At 38.5% G+C, this 18,111-nt stretch overlaps 1 protein-coding gene across 7 annotated transcripts in view; it reads left to right on the top strand.

Moving 5' to 3' along the window:
* CD36 (CD36 molecule (CD36 blood group)) overlaps window positions 1–18,111 on the top strand; it is a 69,633-nt gene that overhangs the window by 43,819 nt on the left and 7,703 nt on the right. For all 7 annotated transcript variants that reach the window (XM_070616979.1, XM_070616981.1, XM_070616982.1 and 4 more), the window contains 6 exons: window positions 6,342–6,502; window positions 10,546–10,693; window positions 11,145–11,324; window positions 12,595–12,686; window positions 14,640–14,686; window positions 17,151–17,220. In XM_070616979.1, coding sequence (XP_070473080.1) covers window positions 6,342–6,502; window positions 10,546–10,693; window positions 11,145–11,324; window positions 12,595–12,686; window positions 14,640–14,686; window positions 17,151–17,220 — 698 coding nt within the window. The remainder of the gene's footprint in view (window positions 1–6,341; window positions 6,503–10,545; window positions 10,694–11,144; window positions 11,325–12,594; window positions 12,687–14,639; window positions 14,687–17,150; window positions 17,221–18,111) is intronic.

The following is an 18,111-nucleotide window of genomic DNA, read 5'->3' as shown; positions in this document are numbered from 1 at the left end:
AAGAGGTTTTACAGGTTTGATATGATCACCAGTGTATATTTCAAAGATCCTCACTCAGGTAGATGTGACCATCCCTTTAGAGACCACAGATAAAACTAAATGGTAGACTTGCCTTCTAGAGGGTCTGAATGGAGAGACAAAAGAGTAGAGCGATTATTATAGGATCTGTGCAGAATTCAGACAAAAACAGAAGACGGAGAGAAATGATTTCATATGAAGAATAAAAACAGAAGAGTATAATTTTTTGGAAGTTAATAGAAAGCTAGCACTCCAGGAAGGAGAATAAAATGTTTTCCGGAAGATGAAAATCAAGGAAATAATGGTTAGAGCATGGTCACTAATGATTTTGAAAGGATAATTTCAGTAGGGTAGAGGCATAAGGGGGGATGAAATAAAGAAATAGGGTGTTTTCCCTTGTTATTTTTGAAATAGGGGTTATCTGTGCAATCTTTTACAAAAATAGACTCTGGAAGAAGGAGGAGGTAAAAAAACGGAAACTTGAGGGAAAAATGAGTTCCAAAAACTATTAAAGGATAGTTACTCTCTATCCCAGCTACTAAGCCTGATTTTGCTCTGAGATTTCGATCCAGACATGTTGATCTTGTCAATTTTAGTAATATAAAGATGCTAGGACTTTTTTTCTATAAGAGTGTTTCTCCTTTCTCTAGTTTACACAACTATTTTTAAAGTGAGATTGGTATATGTATCTGTTTGGCATGTAGTCAGAGTCAAATCTCTGAATTACTTGTAAACCCAGGGAGCCAAGTGTCATACCCCGGCCTCAGGAACACTGACGTTAATGCTGGTATTTTACAAATATGGATAAGTTTTAGAACTGTGCAGTTTTTGTTTGAAACCATTAAAACTCATGGAAGATTCTTTTCTTCATTTAATTGACTTATAGCAAATTGGGAAAGTTATTGCCCATATACAGCACCATTAAAAAAGAAGAAGAATTAAAGTGCTTAATCAGAAAAGGCCAGAAAATCATCTCATCTTATCTCATTAATAAAGTGCAGACTTGAAACTCAATGATACCTTCCAGTTCTAAAAAATGGCACCCTGATGCCAGCTCTTGAAATGGTCTAAAATAGGCCAGAAATTTCACTTTGAACATATATATATATATATATATATATATATATATGAATATATATATATATTTGTACTCTTTATTTCCAAGGGATGTTTCTAGGGAATTCATGCTTTTTATGGTTCATAGCTGAAAACTTTCTCACAAATATTTTTAAATGATTCCTAATAGTTTTGCATGGAGCCAGTGGGTTCATGCGATCTTGCTGGGTAAGACTAAAAGTCGACAGCATGGGCAGCACGGATGTGGATGTAGAGACTATCAAAGCATTTTGGGAAAAGGTCAGGCTCCTGCCACCATTTACAAAAGATAATTAATCACTTGACATTGTTAACATCACTTGATAAATGTTTAGTGAATATTGTGTAACACCGTAATTTAAAATAAATGTTAATTTAATTTCCCTATGATATTAACTATAGAATGCCAAGAAGGGAAATAAAGTTTTCTCTTTTTTTCCTATTAAAGGCTAATGTTTGATTTTGCCATCATTCAATTATACCATCATTTCCTTTCCCCACTCTTGAAAAAAATGCTCCTTTAGCAGCCTCTGAGAAATGCTATCAGATAAAATAAATAAATCGAAATAATAATTTATGTTTATTAAAATGACTAGACTTTTGAATCAACAGTCCACATTTTAATAATATAAATTAATTTATACTTATATTAATTTCATAATATCCACTTATAGTATTTTCAGATATGGTAAAATAATTTATACGTTTTTATAATATCTAAAAAGCTCAAAAAGAAATGCCTAGAGTATTAGTCATTAAAGCTGGTAGAATTTGTTTTAAATTTAATGACAATAGATGAGAACTCGAAACAGGCCAAAACAAATTTTAGATTAAAATAGCAGTTTTAAAATAAATTATGTTAACTCCAATAATAAAATGACTTAAAAACAGTATTTCAAGAACTAGCAGGTAAGCATGTGTCATTTTCTTCCTCCACCTCAATTTAAAACCAACATGGTTTACTTTTCATGCCACAGATAAATCTCCCATCTTAGGTTTTACAATAATTATCTGAGGCTAGTTTCCTGAATGTCAGAAACATATAAAATTCAATCGGTTTCACCAAGTTCAATTCAATATTTTAATTGATGACTTGATGATCTGAGTCCAAAGCCACTCTTCAACTCTCAGCACAGCTGTCACCAGTGCCCTCATGCACTCTCCTTCTCGGAGTGCACACGCACACACACACCCACACACACATGCACACATGCACACGCACACACACGCACACCCATGATGCGTCCACAGAGGAGGAGTGTTTTTGAACATGGGGAAGTTCCTTGTCACAGGTCCCAAGCAGAACAAACCGTGGGGAGGATGAAGACTCTTTTCAGTATATTTCTGCTTTTTAAGGAAGTTCTGATCTCGCTGGAGAGAGAATAAATATAAAAACGATTAAATAGCAGAAAAAAGTGTCAGTCACAGGATATTACATGACTTATTGCCACATGACTGGTTTAGACAGCAATACTAGGAATGAAGCAGTAACCAGTCTGGGGAGAAAACGGTGTAATTCTCCCTCTAAAGGGTGGATGGGCTTTGTATAATAATAATCGCTAACATTCATTGAATGCTTGCTATGTGCTCACACTGTTCTCAGTGCTCACATTTATCAATCCTTATAACAACCTATGAGGATAAATATTTATTTAAACCATATTTGACTTATTTTGATTCTCAAAAATACTAATTTCATATGGTTCAACCTAATATTATTATTATTATCCCCATTCTACTGATAAGGAAACTGAGGTACAAAGAAATTGAATAACGTTCCCAAGGTTAAATGGTTAGCACATGACCAGACTCAGGATCAAACTCCTAGCACCTAGTTTCATTGATAATGACGTCACTCCAAGCTTTGAGTGAAGAAGCCTCTACACTTGGTCAGGGTAGGGAAGGGTAAGGGAATCCAACTCATAGATTAAAATCTGCCATATATGAGTCTGTTAATACTTTATAGGATCCTTGAGAAATGAGACAATATATTTTCTACATTCATATTCTACATACTCCATGCACAGAAAGACATCAAGCTCATTTGCATAATTACCCTACAGTTGCCACTCATGTTGATGAGGACTATTGTCCTGCAACAGCTATAATGAAATGAGGCTGGGACTAGTTAGAAGGTGTTACTGTCATAGACATACACTTTCAAATTAATGTGGCAAAATAGAAGTTTCAAGGTCACCGGCTTTCAACCCAGCTGGAGACCATGCCATGTGCGAGTCATCAAGTTGGGATCCAGTCATTACCGACGTCGGGTGGTCTGCAACCTTAAAGTCAGAGACAGACACTGATGTACACATCAGCCAAGGGAGAGGATCTTAAGTTACCTTACATTTTCTGTGCTCATAATTATCAGCTTTGTACTTCAAATTTAGTGAAAGATTTGCAAACTAGACTAGATAGTCCAAATCCAACATAAAATCAAGGCCTTTTAAGTTCACAAAGGACATGAAATTGTTTGCTCCTTTTAAAATTAAAGGAACTTGTACGATATTTAGTCTTTGTACTCAAGGAGTGGCTATACCATATTCTCATACTGCATATGGTAGAAATGCATTCCTATTTTGACTGCTTGTGTGATTTTTCTCTTTGTCTCTGAACAAACCATGGAGCCACGGAAGCTACACAGGATTGGACTGAAAAGATCCAATTTCCCCATTATCTGCTACTAAATTGTCCTATAACATTGAATCAGACACCTGTTTCCTCTAGGACTCATTTCTCCCTGGACGAGGTTAGATGAGCCCAACTCTAACAGGTGATAATTCAATGCATCCATGTCAACTCCTTGTGTTTCAACTTTCAAAGTTTTTAAAGTATCTCCATGTCAACAAATAAGGCGAGTGATCCACACACGCCTTTGGAGGAAAGGCAGGACACACTTACAGTATCTTTTGATATTAAATGCACACACGTTAAAGGGAAGGAGGTTTTCTGTCTTGCCAAGCGCATTCTAGCACAGTTCCTCTTCAGTTCTGTAAACATTTATTTAATTCTTGTCATTAAGAACTGAAATAAACTATGTGCCTTGAGAAGCACATGTTAAATAACTGGTGTTGTATCAGTTCTTAGGATTCTTATAGCGTGAGAGTAATAATGTGTGTGCGTACATTTGTGTGTGTTTTCCTCTCGTAAAGTCTCTTGAAATGGGTAAGTTAACATAGCTTTCAGCTTCTATACAGATTTCAGCTTCAATACCCTGTCAAACACTTTGCATTTAGAAGAATAGACGTAAGACTTTATCTATATGCAATTTTGTCTTCATATTGGGCTTGTTAGCGTGGAAATAAGACTTTTTAAGAGCAAATTAAAAGCTTTTCAAGGACAGTTGGTGGTAAAAGTAATAGGGTCTGACATTGCTTTAGCAGCTCCCGTGTCCCCACGGGAAACGCGTCGCAACAGCAGAGGGTTTTGTAATAGTGTTTTAGCCTGGTGCCCTGCTGCTCTCTAAGGAATTCTCTGCTCTGCATTAAGCAATAAGTAAAGTATCCTGAAGATATGAGGTTTAATTTGACTTCTACCAACTAAGTGCAGAGATGACAGGAAAAAAATAAAGACACTAACAGCATTGTGTAAAAGAGGACACGTCTAAGGGTCAGAGGCAAGAGTTCTCATCAGGAGGCCGCTGCTGTCCGCCCATATTCCCCTGGGCCCCCGCCTGTTTGCTCTGAACCTGAGGGCTCGACTCGGTGATGTGATCATGTTCAGCAACCTTTCCTGATCTGTGATTCTGCGAATCGATGCTTCCAGGTGAAGGAAACGTGGGTCCGATTGTCCCTGTGTTCCTGGGTCTCTTTAGGCTCATTTCTGCGAAGCTCTTTTCTACCCCTTCCCCTGGCACACTGAGGGAGGGGGCGAGGTTGCTATGCTGGGCATTCTTCCCAAAGCACTTCATTGGAAATGCTGCTTCGTTTGTGCCAGTTACTACACCTCATAGACATCCAGCTCAGAGCGTGGCAGCCGTGGGAAGAATCTGGGAGGGCATCTGTGATAACGCCTTCACTTTACAGACAATGACACTCACCCCGAGGGTTTGGTGACTCACTCAGTCCCATGGCTCCTAGAGCAAGGGGACAGGCTTTCACTGTAGGGTTTCCTCATTCTGTCACTCGTATTGTTTCCACTTGTTTATCTTCACTACAAGGGACATCAACAATTTTTAGCAGATTCCACGAAAGAATCATGGGACGACTTCCTCATTTCATCCTTTTATTTAAAGAGCAGTAGCCTATAATAATGAATTAGACATTGACACTTCCAGGTGAAGGGAATAAATAGGTCAGGTTGTTCCTGTATTCATGGGCCTCTTTAGGCTCCTTTTCTGTGAAATACTTTTCAAGGAAGTATTCACAAATACTCGGTCAGGGTGAGGTAGGGTAAGGGAACAGCTCATCGATTAAAATCTGCTATATGTGAGTCTGTCTCTTAGTACTTTATAAGATCCTTAAGAAATGGAACAATGTATGTTCTACATTCATACTCTACATACTCCATGCATAGGAAGACATCAAGGGCATTTGCATAATTGCCCTAAAGTTGCCCGTCATGTCGACAAGGACTGTCATCCGGCAACAGCAATAATCAAGTGATTTTTGGAAATATGTGCTGTTTTTGGAAATATGTACTATTGGGTTGCTGCTAATATATTGAGAGTTAGGGAAGCCATATTGAGCAGGACTTTGAAGGGAAGAAGCCAAATTTGTGTTTTTCATCCAGAAGTGTTCGTTTACTTAATTTAATAAATGTTAAGTGATCATGCCCAACTTTTGAAGAAAACGAAAAACCCTCCAGTACCACTAGATTTTTCTGTTTTGCATCATTAATGCAACTCATGGAGGGCAGAAGAGAAGTTAATGTTCAACCCGATAAGAACTTTTTGGAATGGCTCTGATAAAATTTGCCTAGTAAGTGTGTTACTAGCTGTTGCAATATTGTCATCTGGTCACCCTAAAGCTTGCCAATGGTTGGCCTTAAATCAGCAGACAGCTGCAGTATTACACACTGATTCTCTCTGTGAAAGGTTAAACAAAAGACATCGCAATAATAATTTGTTGAGAACATTTCTGTTGCAAGTGCGTGGCAAGGTTGCGAAGCTTCTCGTGAACAAGGTACTTGAGCTTGGTCCTTTCATTGACTGACCAAAGGTCATAAACTCCCGGAAGTGCTCATATTTACTACAGAGAAATAACCCAAACTTGTTTTCTTCTTCATAGGAAGTTGTCCTTGAAGAAGGTACAATTGCTTTTAAAAATTGGGTTAAAACGGGAACAGAAGTCTACAGACAGTTTTGGATCTTTGATGTGCAAAATCCACAGGAAGTGGCGGTCAACAGCAGCAAAATTAAGCTTATGCAAAGAGGTCCATACACGTACAGGTGAGTGGTCCCCCCAATTAAGTGGCACGCTCTCCGTGACCCTATGTATTTCTAAAAAGGCTTCCAATCAGCAAATTCTATTGTATTGAAATGTATGTACTATTTGCTTGCCAGTGGTATAATTTGAAATATTTTGTTTCTGCCTATATAGAATCCTAATCTAAGGATTTAATGATTATAAGAAATACAGATCTTATTATAAATTTACCAGCATCAAATAATTGCCCTACATTTACGAAGTTACAGGTGTTTCACACTTGTGGCTTATATTCTCAATAACTCTGAAATATGCGTGCTGAATACAAAAAAGAAGTCTATCAGAATTTAAAAACCAGAGAATTTTAAAATCCTAAAATTGAACGGATATGTTCTGTCAGTGGTTCGCAAACTAGGGCTCCTGGGCCAGCAGCATCAGCACCACCTGGGAACTTGGCAGAAATTGCAAATTCTCAGACCACGCCCCAGACCAGATGAATTGGGGACTGTTGGGCTGGACTCAGTCCTGAGTCTTACAAACCCTGTGGGCGATGCCCACACACACTCCATGTGAGAACCAGGGCATTAAACTGACTTTATGTAACTACAGCACCTGTTAGGGATTTCTATTCAAACTAATTTCCAGGTCATAAAGGTGTTTATATTTATTCAGCTGTTTCATTCTTCTATTTTCTCCAGTCCTGAGACTGTCTATGCTACATCTTTATCCTCAAGTCCCTAATAGTTTAATACCCTTCTGAATAGAATCTTTGACAATTAGAACCAGGGGAAGCGATTAACCAGAACTTTTCATTTAAATTTAAAAAGCAGTCCGCAGGGCATGTGAAGTGATTGGTCCATATTCACACAAACCTGGGAGCTGGTACCTCCTAGTTGTCTGCATACCTTTCCTCTATTTAAATTATAGACCATGTGTCTTTTCCAACTATCAAAGTAAGAAAACGGGAGACGGAGGTGCCGAAAACACTTACTTTACCCAAGGATTTGGAATGTATTCATGATATCCATATGGGAAAAAAGCCAGTCCTGCTGTGTTGTTTGTTATACAAATGTGAGATTTTCCCTTGAGGGTAACGACACCTAGTTATACGCTGTCATCAATTCTTATCACAAAAATTCATATTTGTAATGATTTCTTATAATTCGTAGTCTTACTCTCTTATCTGTTTTAGATGGTCTATAATTCTATAATTTCTTTCCTCTCCACGCATTGATATGTTTCTAGATTGACAACTCACACTCGAAATATAACAAAATTATGGCGGTGATGGGGGTTTTCCTGCTGCCATCGTGCGTGATCTGAAAGCTGCAGGGGACCTTGGGGCCTTCTCTGTCCCAGCAAAGGTCCCCGGTCTCCCATCTCAATGCACATGTGACTACCCACACCTCTGTCACGGAAGACTTGGTCTTCATTGTTACAAGAAATATCTTACCCTGGGAAATATTTTTATTTTTTCATGTTCTTATGGTTCTTATGTTATTATCAAAAGCCTATAGGAATATGTTGTCCCCCAAAAATGCTATAGCTCTGATGTGCACCTGTGAAAATCTAGAATTCACGGGACCTGATGAGACCCTAAGCAGAATTGTTTAAAAATTCCTAACCCTGAGTGAACTGAATACATGCGAGGAAAGAGAAGAGCAGTTAGAATTTTAGAACTTAGCATGTTTTCTGTTTAATGCTTTGTTTGTTTGGGGAAGTTTATTTATTTTACTTTTAAGGATATTTCTCGGGATATGGGGAAACCTTAACATAACGTTGAATCTAGTCCTAGTCTTCCTCCGATGGGTGACAGCAAACATGCGTTTTATTCTTAGAGGCTTTTAGACCAAAGCGGGGTGGATTAGATCTATTTGATTGACTTGGAGAGGCAATGAGGGGAGGATTGGAGAGGAGAAGTTGGATGTGCAGCTGAAGCTTATAAATGATAAACTCCTGTTTATAGAACAGCGTGAACAGGGTTTCTGATCACCTAGAAAACCCGTTGTCTCACAGTGTCTCCCAAAGGGAGTCGTCAGTGTCTGCTCGGAAGGCTTCAATCATGAGAAACCGATCACCTTTCAGAAAAAGTTAATAGTTTGAGAGTCTTCCGTGTGTTGAGGTGACGCTGGCTCCCCGTGAATTACACCCTGAGTCCAGTTGACACTGGCAGCGTGGGGGACGTCTCTTCTCGAACAGAATCTCAGGCTCATTTGGCTGATGCTAACGTGTGTTCCATGCAACTTTGATTGATGAGGTCTGACACGGGTCAAAGCATGATATTGCCTGGATTGAGATCTTAATTCTATATGTTACGTCTGCACCACCTCTGTGAAGACTCAGTAACTCCTTCAGAATATCCTCAGGTCTAACATAAATCTTTGCTTTTTTTAAATTTACTTTGCTTTGGCAGGAGTACAGAGAAAGCAATCTTGCGAAAAATCTGAGGCAGATTCCTCCCTTTGACCTTATTAATCAACACTTTCCAAAACCTGCATACGTTCTAATTTTTAAACAAAACCCGAGCGATTATGCTGTCTTTTTAAAAGTACATTCTAAACACAGTCCTCAGTTTAAAAGGTTTTTCTCTTAGGGAGTGCCATCTACTGGTAAAATGTTGTGAGTACAATTTAAGTAAGCTCTAGAATTTGGGTCACAATTATTTTGCTATTATTTCAATAGCTATACATATACATAAGTGTTCCTGAAAATTAAAGTATTCAATTTTAAATGTTAATAACATGGAATCTAATTTTAGAATACAATTATCTAAGAGAAATAGTAATTGACTAGTAACACACTGTCCTGGGGGCTGTTTCAGACTTTTCTGTTCCTTGTGCGTCTACAGTACTCCAAGAAGAGTAAATCATAACATTTCAATAAAATTATTTGAAAAACAAAATATCTTTCTAGCTGACTGTGAATGTTCTTTTAGAAGAATGTGAGCTATTAGTTTATTCATTCAGAAAACAGTTATAGAGAACTCTCCACATACGAGGCTGGACTTGGGGTATAAAACCCTCTGAATCCTCTCCTACGAGAATTTACATTTTGTGACATCCTTGTGAAATGTGCGTGTGTGTTTTTTTCCCTTTCAGTCCCATTTTTTTCGGTCTTTACCTTAGTTTTCACTTCACACAGCAGTCAGTCAACTATGTGGTCGTGCAATGAGCGGTGTACATCTCATTTCATCTCTGTGAATATTTCCTTCTCAAAAAGCCTTTTCTCCATAATCGTCACCCTTCACCACATTCCTAAACAGTCATTTGGTGTTTTTACAGCGTAGGGGTGTCAGAGCCAGGAGCTCAGACCTAATAAGTGTTCAACACACAGGGGGCAGGGCGATGGGCAGTCGGTCTGTAAACCGGGAATCGTATTCCATTCGTTATCTTTAATTCTCCATAAAATACTGGAAAATGTGGAAAAGCCGTGACTGGATAGGCTATGTCCTGTGAGCATCCTTTCTGATATAAGAAAATGGGCTCTTAATGTTCTCCTGCTTAACCCTCTGTCTGCCCCTCGCCCTCAGGACGAGGCCACACACCTGGGTGTGGAATGCGACCCTTTGTGTTTGAGACCTGGCTCCCTGCCGTGGCTTCCCTTCCCACGGTGCTCCTTACTCTCACTCTGCAGTCTGACTATCTGCCTTTCTGAACATACGCCTTGTTGTTTGGATGTCTACTTTCCACCTATTTCACCTAACTAGACTTCCATTTGTCATTCACACCACTTAGGTGGAATCGCCACCAAAATGGGTCTTGACCCTTCCCCCGACCATGACCACCCCAAGCCTGGGTTGACACCTGCTCTGTGTCCCCCTCGGGCTCTGTGTGAACTCCCACAATGACAGATACGACTTCTCCCCTGAGAGGCAAACTTAAGACCCACATCTCTAATTTGCTGGAGGCCTGGCACTGGCTTATTTGTCATTTTAACCCAATTGTTTAGCATAATTTCTGACATGTTCTATTTACTCACAAATTATTTGTTGCATGAATGAATGGCGTTTGAGACCCAATGTTCACTTGAAACAATTATTTTGATTTTATTTACTTCTGTTATGCAGAGTTCGTTATCTAGCCAAGGAAAACATAACCCACGACTCTGAGAACCACACCGTCTCCTTCGTACAGCCCCATGGTGCTATCTTTGAACCTTCACTCTCCGTTGGAACAGAGAATGACACGTTCACTGTTCTCAATCTGGCTGTAGCGGTGAGTAGAAAAACCACAAAATTATTTGTCTTGAAATACTCTAAAATCTGCTATAATTAATCTCCTGATTAGAACTATCATTAAATACTTATTTTGTCATTTTTATAAAAATGTGTTCCTATGTTATTATTTTAAGTGGAGCTATGGTCATTTGGAAAGATGACAAAATCGTATAAAAACCAACTGAATTAGAAGACCAGTTAAAGTGCATCCTAAAAAAAAAAAGGACTTAACTTTGTTTTTCTCTTGTGGCCGACACTGAGGCAGAGAAATGCAATCACCTAGGAATTAGACAAATTACACTTTTAGTCCTGGCAAGATTTGGCAGTAGTTTTAAAGATACAGTTAAAAATTTTTTTTATTAAACCTAATTCTAGTATTTAATCCATTTATTTGTTAAAAATGGGATATTGCAATTGATGCTGCACAGTGTTTTTTTTTCTTTTTATAGGCGGCAGCTCATCTCTATGAAAATCCATTTGTTCAAGTAGTGCTCAATTCACTTATCAAAAAGTCAAAATCTTCCATGTTTCAAACCAGAACTTTGAAAGAACTCTTGTGGGGCTACAAGGACCCGTTCTTGAGTTTGGTTCCGTACCCTGTGCCTACCACAGTTGGTGTGTTTTATCCTGTGAGTACCAAATATAAACGTTGATATTGTTATGCTTTAATTGGATAAACATAATAGCATTGGCAATTCATAATTTTATAAATTACTTTGTTAACCCTATTTATTTCTGATCTGGGAATATATACCCCAATTTTTTAAAAGCCCCTCTCTCACATGGCTTCAGCTTTCCTAGTTGGGACAATTTCCTTATCTGAATTTAACAGTTAACTTTAAAATTAAGAAGCTGAGCTTCCATCAGCTTTCCCCTCTTCGATCAATATGCAGTTTGTCTCAAGTTGGGTTGTAAGCTGGTGAGGCTCTGAACACTGCTTTAAGTTTTTATTCCCCTTCTCAAAAAATCAAGTTTAACACCATATTTTTATGTGTTAAAATAGATTCATTCTATCATTTCTCCTTCTCTAGACTCCTTACAAATTTGTTTTAAGGTAAATTTACAAGTTAGACTAAATTTGCAGGCAATGAAATTAATGAATCATCCATGTAGTATTTTAATGGAGTTTGTTAGTAAGAACTTCCAGGGGTCCACAGATGTCACGAAATGCAGTTTGGAGAAAATGTGAACGCGGTGATGTACTTAGTTGTCGCTTAATGTTTTAAATTATAAATAGGACAAGCAGGTTATTGAATTGGCATTTTGACTACAATTTCATTTGGCGCTGTATGTGACTTGAGTTATATTCTCCAGTCCATTGTAGTTATTTTACTTTTAGATAGTGTTTAGGATTGCAAGTTATTTGTCAATTCCCTATGAATGTAGAAAGCCTTACAGGATCAGAGATTCAGTTATTTTTTTAACTCAAATATTCACAACTCTTTCTTTGGCTAATTCTGTTTTTAATTTTTTTATACCTAATTTTCAGTAACCTCTTATTAAAGATGGTAACATTTAGAATACTTCTAGAAACCTGCCATTGTTCTCATAGGTTTTGTTCAATATCCTCTCACCTCAATACAATGTAATAATGATCAGAATTGCCTCACTGGCTTAGGTGTGACAAAACGTACTGGATTTAGATCATGTCGACTTCTGATGTTTGCTTTCTTCCTGTGTCACATCATCCAGCACTTATTTCTAGGCACCTGTTATAACCTATCTTTCTAAAATGGTAACCACCAACAATTTTAAAACTTTATCGCATATGTACTTCAAATCATATGAAATGATTATGACTAACTGTGTTTGGGAAATGTACAAGTGAGTTAATTACGTTTCATAACTTGAAAGATACGGCTTATTCTAGAAGTAATTTTTTCTTGTACGTCTTTTCAGTACAACAACACTGTAGATGGAGTTTATCAAGTTTTCACTGGAAAAGACAACATAAGCAAGGTTGCTATAATAAACACTTATAAAGGTAAAAAGTAAGTATCCAGGTAAAGAGTGTGTGTGCGTGTGCACTGTCACTGGGCACTCTAAGTGGGAGTGGTATTCATTTAACAACTGAGAAAGCACAGGTGCCAGCCTGTGCAATAGACCTGCCTGTCCCTCAGCCTGGAAACTCCTGTCCTGCCAGGCGTCACCTTTTAGTGTGACAGCTGAACACACTAGTGCATGGCTGCTGAGCATCAGCCCCACTTTAGTGTCTGGTTTACCTTTATGCACAGAACCTCTTGCATAAAGAAATCCAAGGGGACTGCTTCCATCTCTGCTGCATCGCCCGCATTGCAGAGCACCCCTGCAGTTAGACGGGCACAGTGATAAGGAGGGAGGGCAACACGTGGGCTGATCTCCAGGACGTAGACATAGTTTACTGGGATTTTTTTGTTCAGCACGTCAAATAAAAATTTTTCATTACAGTGACATGACTGAACGTGTCTATAAAGACGGAAGCTTAATGTCTCCATGCAAACACTTTCATGATTTCCCCTTCAAATATTTCTTGAAATCGTTTTCTATATTGATAACTCAGCTCTTTCGAACCTTTGTCAATGCAAAAAATGGAATTCTTATTTCAAGTACGGTTCTGAAATTTACGTATTACACTTGAAAATAAAGAGCATGCCCCTCGGTAGTAGTGATAGAATGAGATGTGTTCATAAGGCCACGGTTTCCTTTCTTTTCCTAGCTCCTGTCTATTCGTCTGGAGGATACATAACATCATACACGTTTTGGAAAGAACCCCAATAAATATCAGAGGGAAGCTTTCTTTTATTCTCCTCAAAGTTAATAAATATGCTTTAGACCAGTTATTTTCTGAAAAAGAATAATCAAATCGGAAGAGATGAAACGTTTTTATTAATAGAAGTAACCATTGCCCCCCACCGAGTCCCTATCTAAAAGCTGTTACAACAGTTGAATATTTACTAGCCCAGTACTTTTTCTTCTAGAGTACGTAGTCACACATTTTCATGGAAAAATCTAGTGGAGGAAAACGAACACTTCTAAACGCTCATTTCAGGGGAGGTCACATCACTGTTTGTGGGTTGAGGAACATGAGCATTTCGTCCATTTCAACATTATGGCGAGGTTTTCAGGACAGCTGCTAAGTGCTCCTAATTGGAGTAACAGTTTCACATCAGTTTAAGATTATGGGGTTAATTTAACTGATCAGTGCGACACTGAGCACAATGAACAGCTCATTCTGTTTGAAAAAGGAGCATCAGCTTGTGTTGACATTCCACTGCACGATGTTAGGAAAGGGAAAAAACAGTTTTTCAACCACCATAAAGTGGCTGAGATGCAGAGAAACTATTACTGCCGTTGTTTTTATTTCTTCCAGATATATAGACATATATATTATCTAGACACCGGAGTATACATTAATAAACTCTGTCCTACTTTAGTGCCAGCTCACGCAAGAGTTAAAAGGGGGAAAGTATAAACTGATTATCTACATTTCCAATCTCTATTGGTCAAGCATCTGCTTCTCTTTCTCTCCTCCTCTCCCTCATACTGAGCTTACATCAGCTACTTAATATTTTCCTCTCATTCAGTCTGAACTCTCAACATACTACCTAATAATTCATTTCTCCCATTGGAAAGAAATGCTCTCCTAAGAAGAGATCTAAACGTCTGATAACCGTTTCTCAATTTTCTTTTCTCAGAACTGTGTCTGTTCCAAATTGTTTCTAATTAACAATGTTTGGCAGTTTTTATTTTTACAATCTAGCCACTTAATGGTATCAGACACTTAGTTTATCTCAACGAGATGAAAGCTTCCAACAAAACATGGACCGAATGTTGTAGCACATTTCTGAAACTCAGCATTTGTCATGCCTGATCTTTATTATTTTAGCAGAAGTATTGAATCCTAACAGACAAGGTAATGTGAGAAATGAGAATGTTTGTTCATTTTCTCTCTTTTTCCTCCTAAGGAACCTCTCCTATTGGTCAGGCTATTGTGACATGGTTAACGGTACAGGTGAGTCCAGCCGCGTTGTGGTAATAGACCCAATGAACCACGTTCCTCTCTCCCACAAACCCACCGTCGCGCCTGCGGTGTTCTGAGCTGGAGGGTGTGCGCTTGCCTGTCATGTCCCCACAACACAGTTCAGTCTCTGTTCACACACAGGCTTAGTAAATACCCGTCTAATGTGATGGGACTTGTGGAGATCAATCACAGAGGGTCAGCCTTCACGGCAGCCCTCAGGAAACATTTGCTCTGCAAAAACTTTGCTTGATGAACGGCCTTGCTGGCAATGGAAGTTAGGGCTTAAAAAAGCTTAGAGAAGTAGTCGCCATTCACACCTTCTGTAAATACTGTACAGATAATAATTTAAAATCGAAAGAATTAAAAAATCAGGATAATTGCAAAATGTAAAATATATTTCCAAGTGAGGTTTCAAGCTGAGGTAGGCTCAGTGAGGTTGCAAGACAGAGCCATCCACTTTGAACAAGATGGTCAGAAGGGAAGCAATGAGAACAGCAAAAACAAATAGCAAGGTCAGATGTCTACAAACTGTAAAAAATGTCTGCAAAATGGACATTCAGAATTAGAACTGGGAAAGAATAAAGCACTAGAACTTAGAGTGTGCTTAGAGCTGACTTATCATTCTCCCTGAAGAAAAGCAAAGGACGCACATGCCTATTAGTTTGAGAATTAAGGTTTTAAAGAGCGATGGGAATCGAATACCATGAGGTAACTGAAGTCAGAGGTGAGCTTTCAACAACTATTCAGCAGAAGCAGAAGCACGAAGTTTATGAAGTTGGTGAGGCCACGCCTTGTAGGAAAACAAGACAAAGGAGATGGAGACAGTTAAATGTAAAGTTATGCAAAAGAGAATAAACAGGAAACACAGGAGACGTTTATTTTTCCAAAGGTATTGTTGAATTTTGCACATTTATTTAACTTTGATATCTCTCCATTACAGAAGAAAACGTCAAAAACTGTTGAGTTTGCTTTGAAGTACTTTGAGCCATGGGGATGGGTGAAGTAATTCTGTTCTAAGGAAAGCATTTCTCCAAATAAATCGTCAAGTGACCCCATATGACTAACACTAGTCATTGCATAAGCATAATACTTCAGAGAAATATACTGTGCTGCTTTTAAATACTAAAGGATTCATTGTGAGTTTAAGGAAAAAAATCATTAAACAATCTGCCCAAAGCTAAGTAGAGAAATTTTACAAGAGGAAGTAGAGGATTCCTTAATGACCATAATATAAATACATGAGCATCAGGCATGAAGCATAAGACGTAAGGCGAAAATGTTGACATACATCCGATGCTAACGTCAGCTGTCTCGCGGTCCTGGCCCCTGGTCGTTGCTGGTGCTATTATGATGTAGTCGTCAATGATGTTTCAGATGAGGATTTTTCAAGCTGTTCAGTGTGTTCTTTTTCTTCAGTGCTTAAGGTGGTGGGCAGCAGTTGTAGGCAATGCCCCCTCAGGGACCCGTCTGGGGAGTTTAAGCTAATCTTTGATAGCCATTTCTCTCCATACCAGGGCCAAGCTCACTGGGATCCTCCGTCAAATTTTCACATGTTATCACAGGGGTCTAAATGAGATCTCATAAGGTCATGAGGTCGGGGCACTTACCAGAAAAAGAACCTGGAATTCATATCTGAAGGATGGGTCTTGCCATTTTGAACAAACACGTTCAGTGGCAGCTCCTTCTGACGGTTCTCATTTGAGGGGCCAATGTAGGAGTCCTCTAGTTGCTTCTTCACAGAGCCGGTGTGTGCCATAACCCTGGGAGAAATTCCATAAACTCAGCAAAGGCCCTTTGTAGTTGGATGCATTCATATGTTTTCAAACCATTTGCAGGAAATTCTGTTTTGTGAGAGAACTTTAGTGAATGATTTTAGAAACGTTAATCAACCATTAGGTCAGATGAATGAACCTCTATCAAAATAAGGACAGTAAGATCCCAACAGGAATTCTGACTGAACTTTATGGTGAGAAGCGTGCCCCTCCACCGATGAGGGGGTGGATTTCAGAAAAACACAGTCACAGTTTTAAGATGTGATTTTGCCACTATTTTTTAAGCCCTCACTTATTTTTAAGAAGTGAGAAAATGTAATACGAAAGTACAATGAACGTGTATAGTTTACAGACTTCTGAATCTGGTAGCTGCTAGCCACATGTCACTCTTATGCACTTGAAATGTGGCTAGTACAACCTGAAATGTGCTGTAAGTGAAAAATACACACTGGATTTTGAGATTTTGTTAATTTTTATATTGATTACTTGTTAAAATGATATTTTGGCTTAAATAAAATATATGTTTCTTTTTACTTTTTAAAAATGTGGGTACCAGAGAATCTTAAAATCGCATATACAGTTTGCATTATATTTCTATTGACTATGTGGTAACAGAGACTTCTCGATTTTTCTATGACACACATTACATCTAATCCCTTGCTGTTGGCTTGATTTTTAAACAGACGCAGCCTCGTTTCCACCTTTTGTTGAGAAGACCCGGGTATTGCAATTCTTTTCCTCTGACATTTGCAGGTACGCCAAAGACTCCAATGTATTTCTATGAGTCAAAATTTCTCTCCCCACATGACAAAACACAGACAAGAAGCTCATACTTAATAACCATGTTCTTTGAGAAAAATAAAATACACTTAGGGAAATTATTCTGGATTTATTAAGAATAAATACAATATGGAATCCATAATGTGTTTATTAACTCTTTAAAATATTGAAGGATGTAAAAGGATATTTTGCATAATACAAGTCATTTTCTTCTTTGTCATTTCTAAGCAAGAAATATTTTTATTTTACTAAACTAGTAGTATGTTTAATATCAGTCAAGTCTAGAAGGGCATGCCTGATCTTTCTGAAGATGTCCAGAGAAGGTGATGCCCCTGTCACAAACTATGCAAATTAATGTGCCTGCTGCCACTACAGCATCTTCTCAAGTCGATGGGGCCCAGAAGGCAGCACACAAGCTTGGGAGCCCACACCAGTTTGCTTGAATCCTAGCCCTGTTCCTACAGACTTTGTGGTCGTGGGCAACCTTCTGATATCTCTGAATCTTTTCCTTATCTGTCAAATTGAAGAGAACAGTGTTTCTTCATGTAGGGCTGTCTGGGGATTAGAAGGTATGTACGTCGAGCCCCAGCACGGTTGCCGAGGTTTTGGGGGACACTTGGTAAATGACAGAGGCCTAGGAGATGCATATCCAGCGTTCACACGCACAGGCCCCAGTGAGCGGGTGGCCTTTCTCTCCAGGATTAAGTTTCGAAAGACAGAAATTTTATTTTTATTTCTTTTAAACTGGGCACAGATAAAGGACGTGAGGGATTCATATAAACATTTAATCTATAGAGGAAATTAAGTACGAGAAAGGTCTTCAGTAGGAATGCTCCATGGTAGTTCACAAGCAGAAGTTAGTAG

Source organism: Equus przewalskii, chromosome 4, assembly GCF_037783145.1.
Source record: "Equus przewalskii isolate Varuska chromosome 4, EquPr2, whole genome shotgun sequence".
NCBI classification, from domain to species: domain Eukaryota; kingdom Metazoa; phylum Chordata; class Mammalia; order Perissodactyla; family Equidae; genus Equus; species Equus przewalskii.
This window is presented reverse-complemented; position numbering and strand designations above follow the sequence as displayed.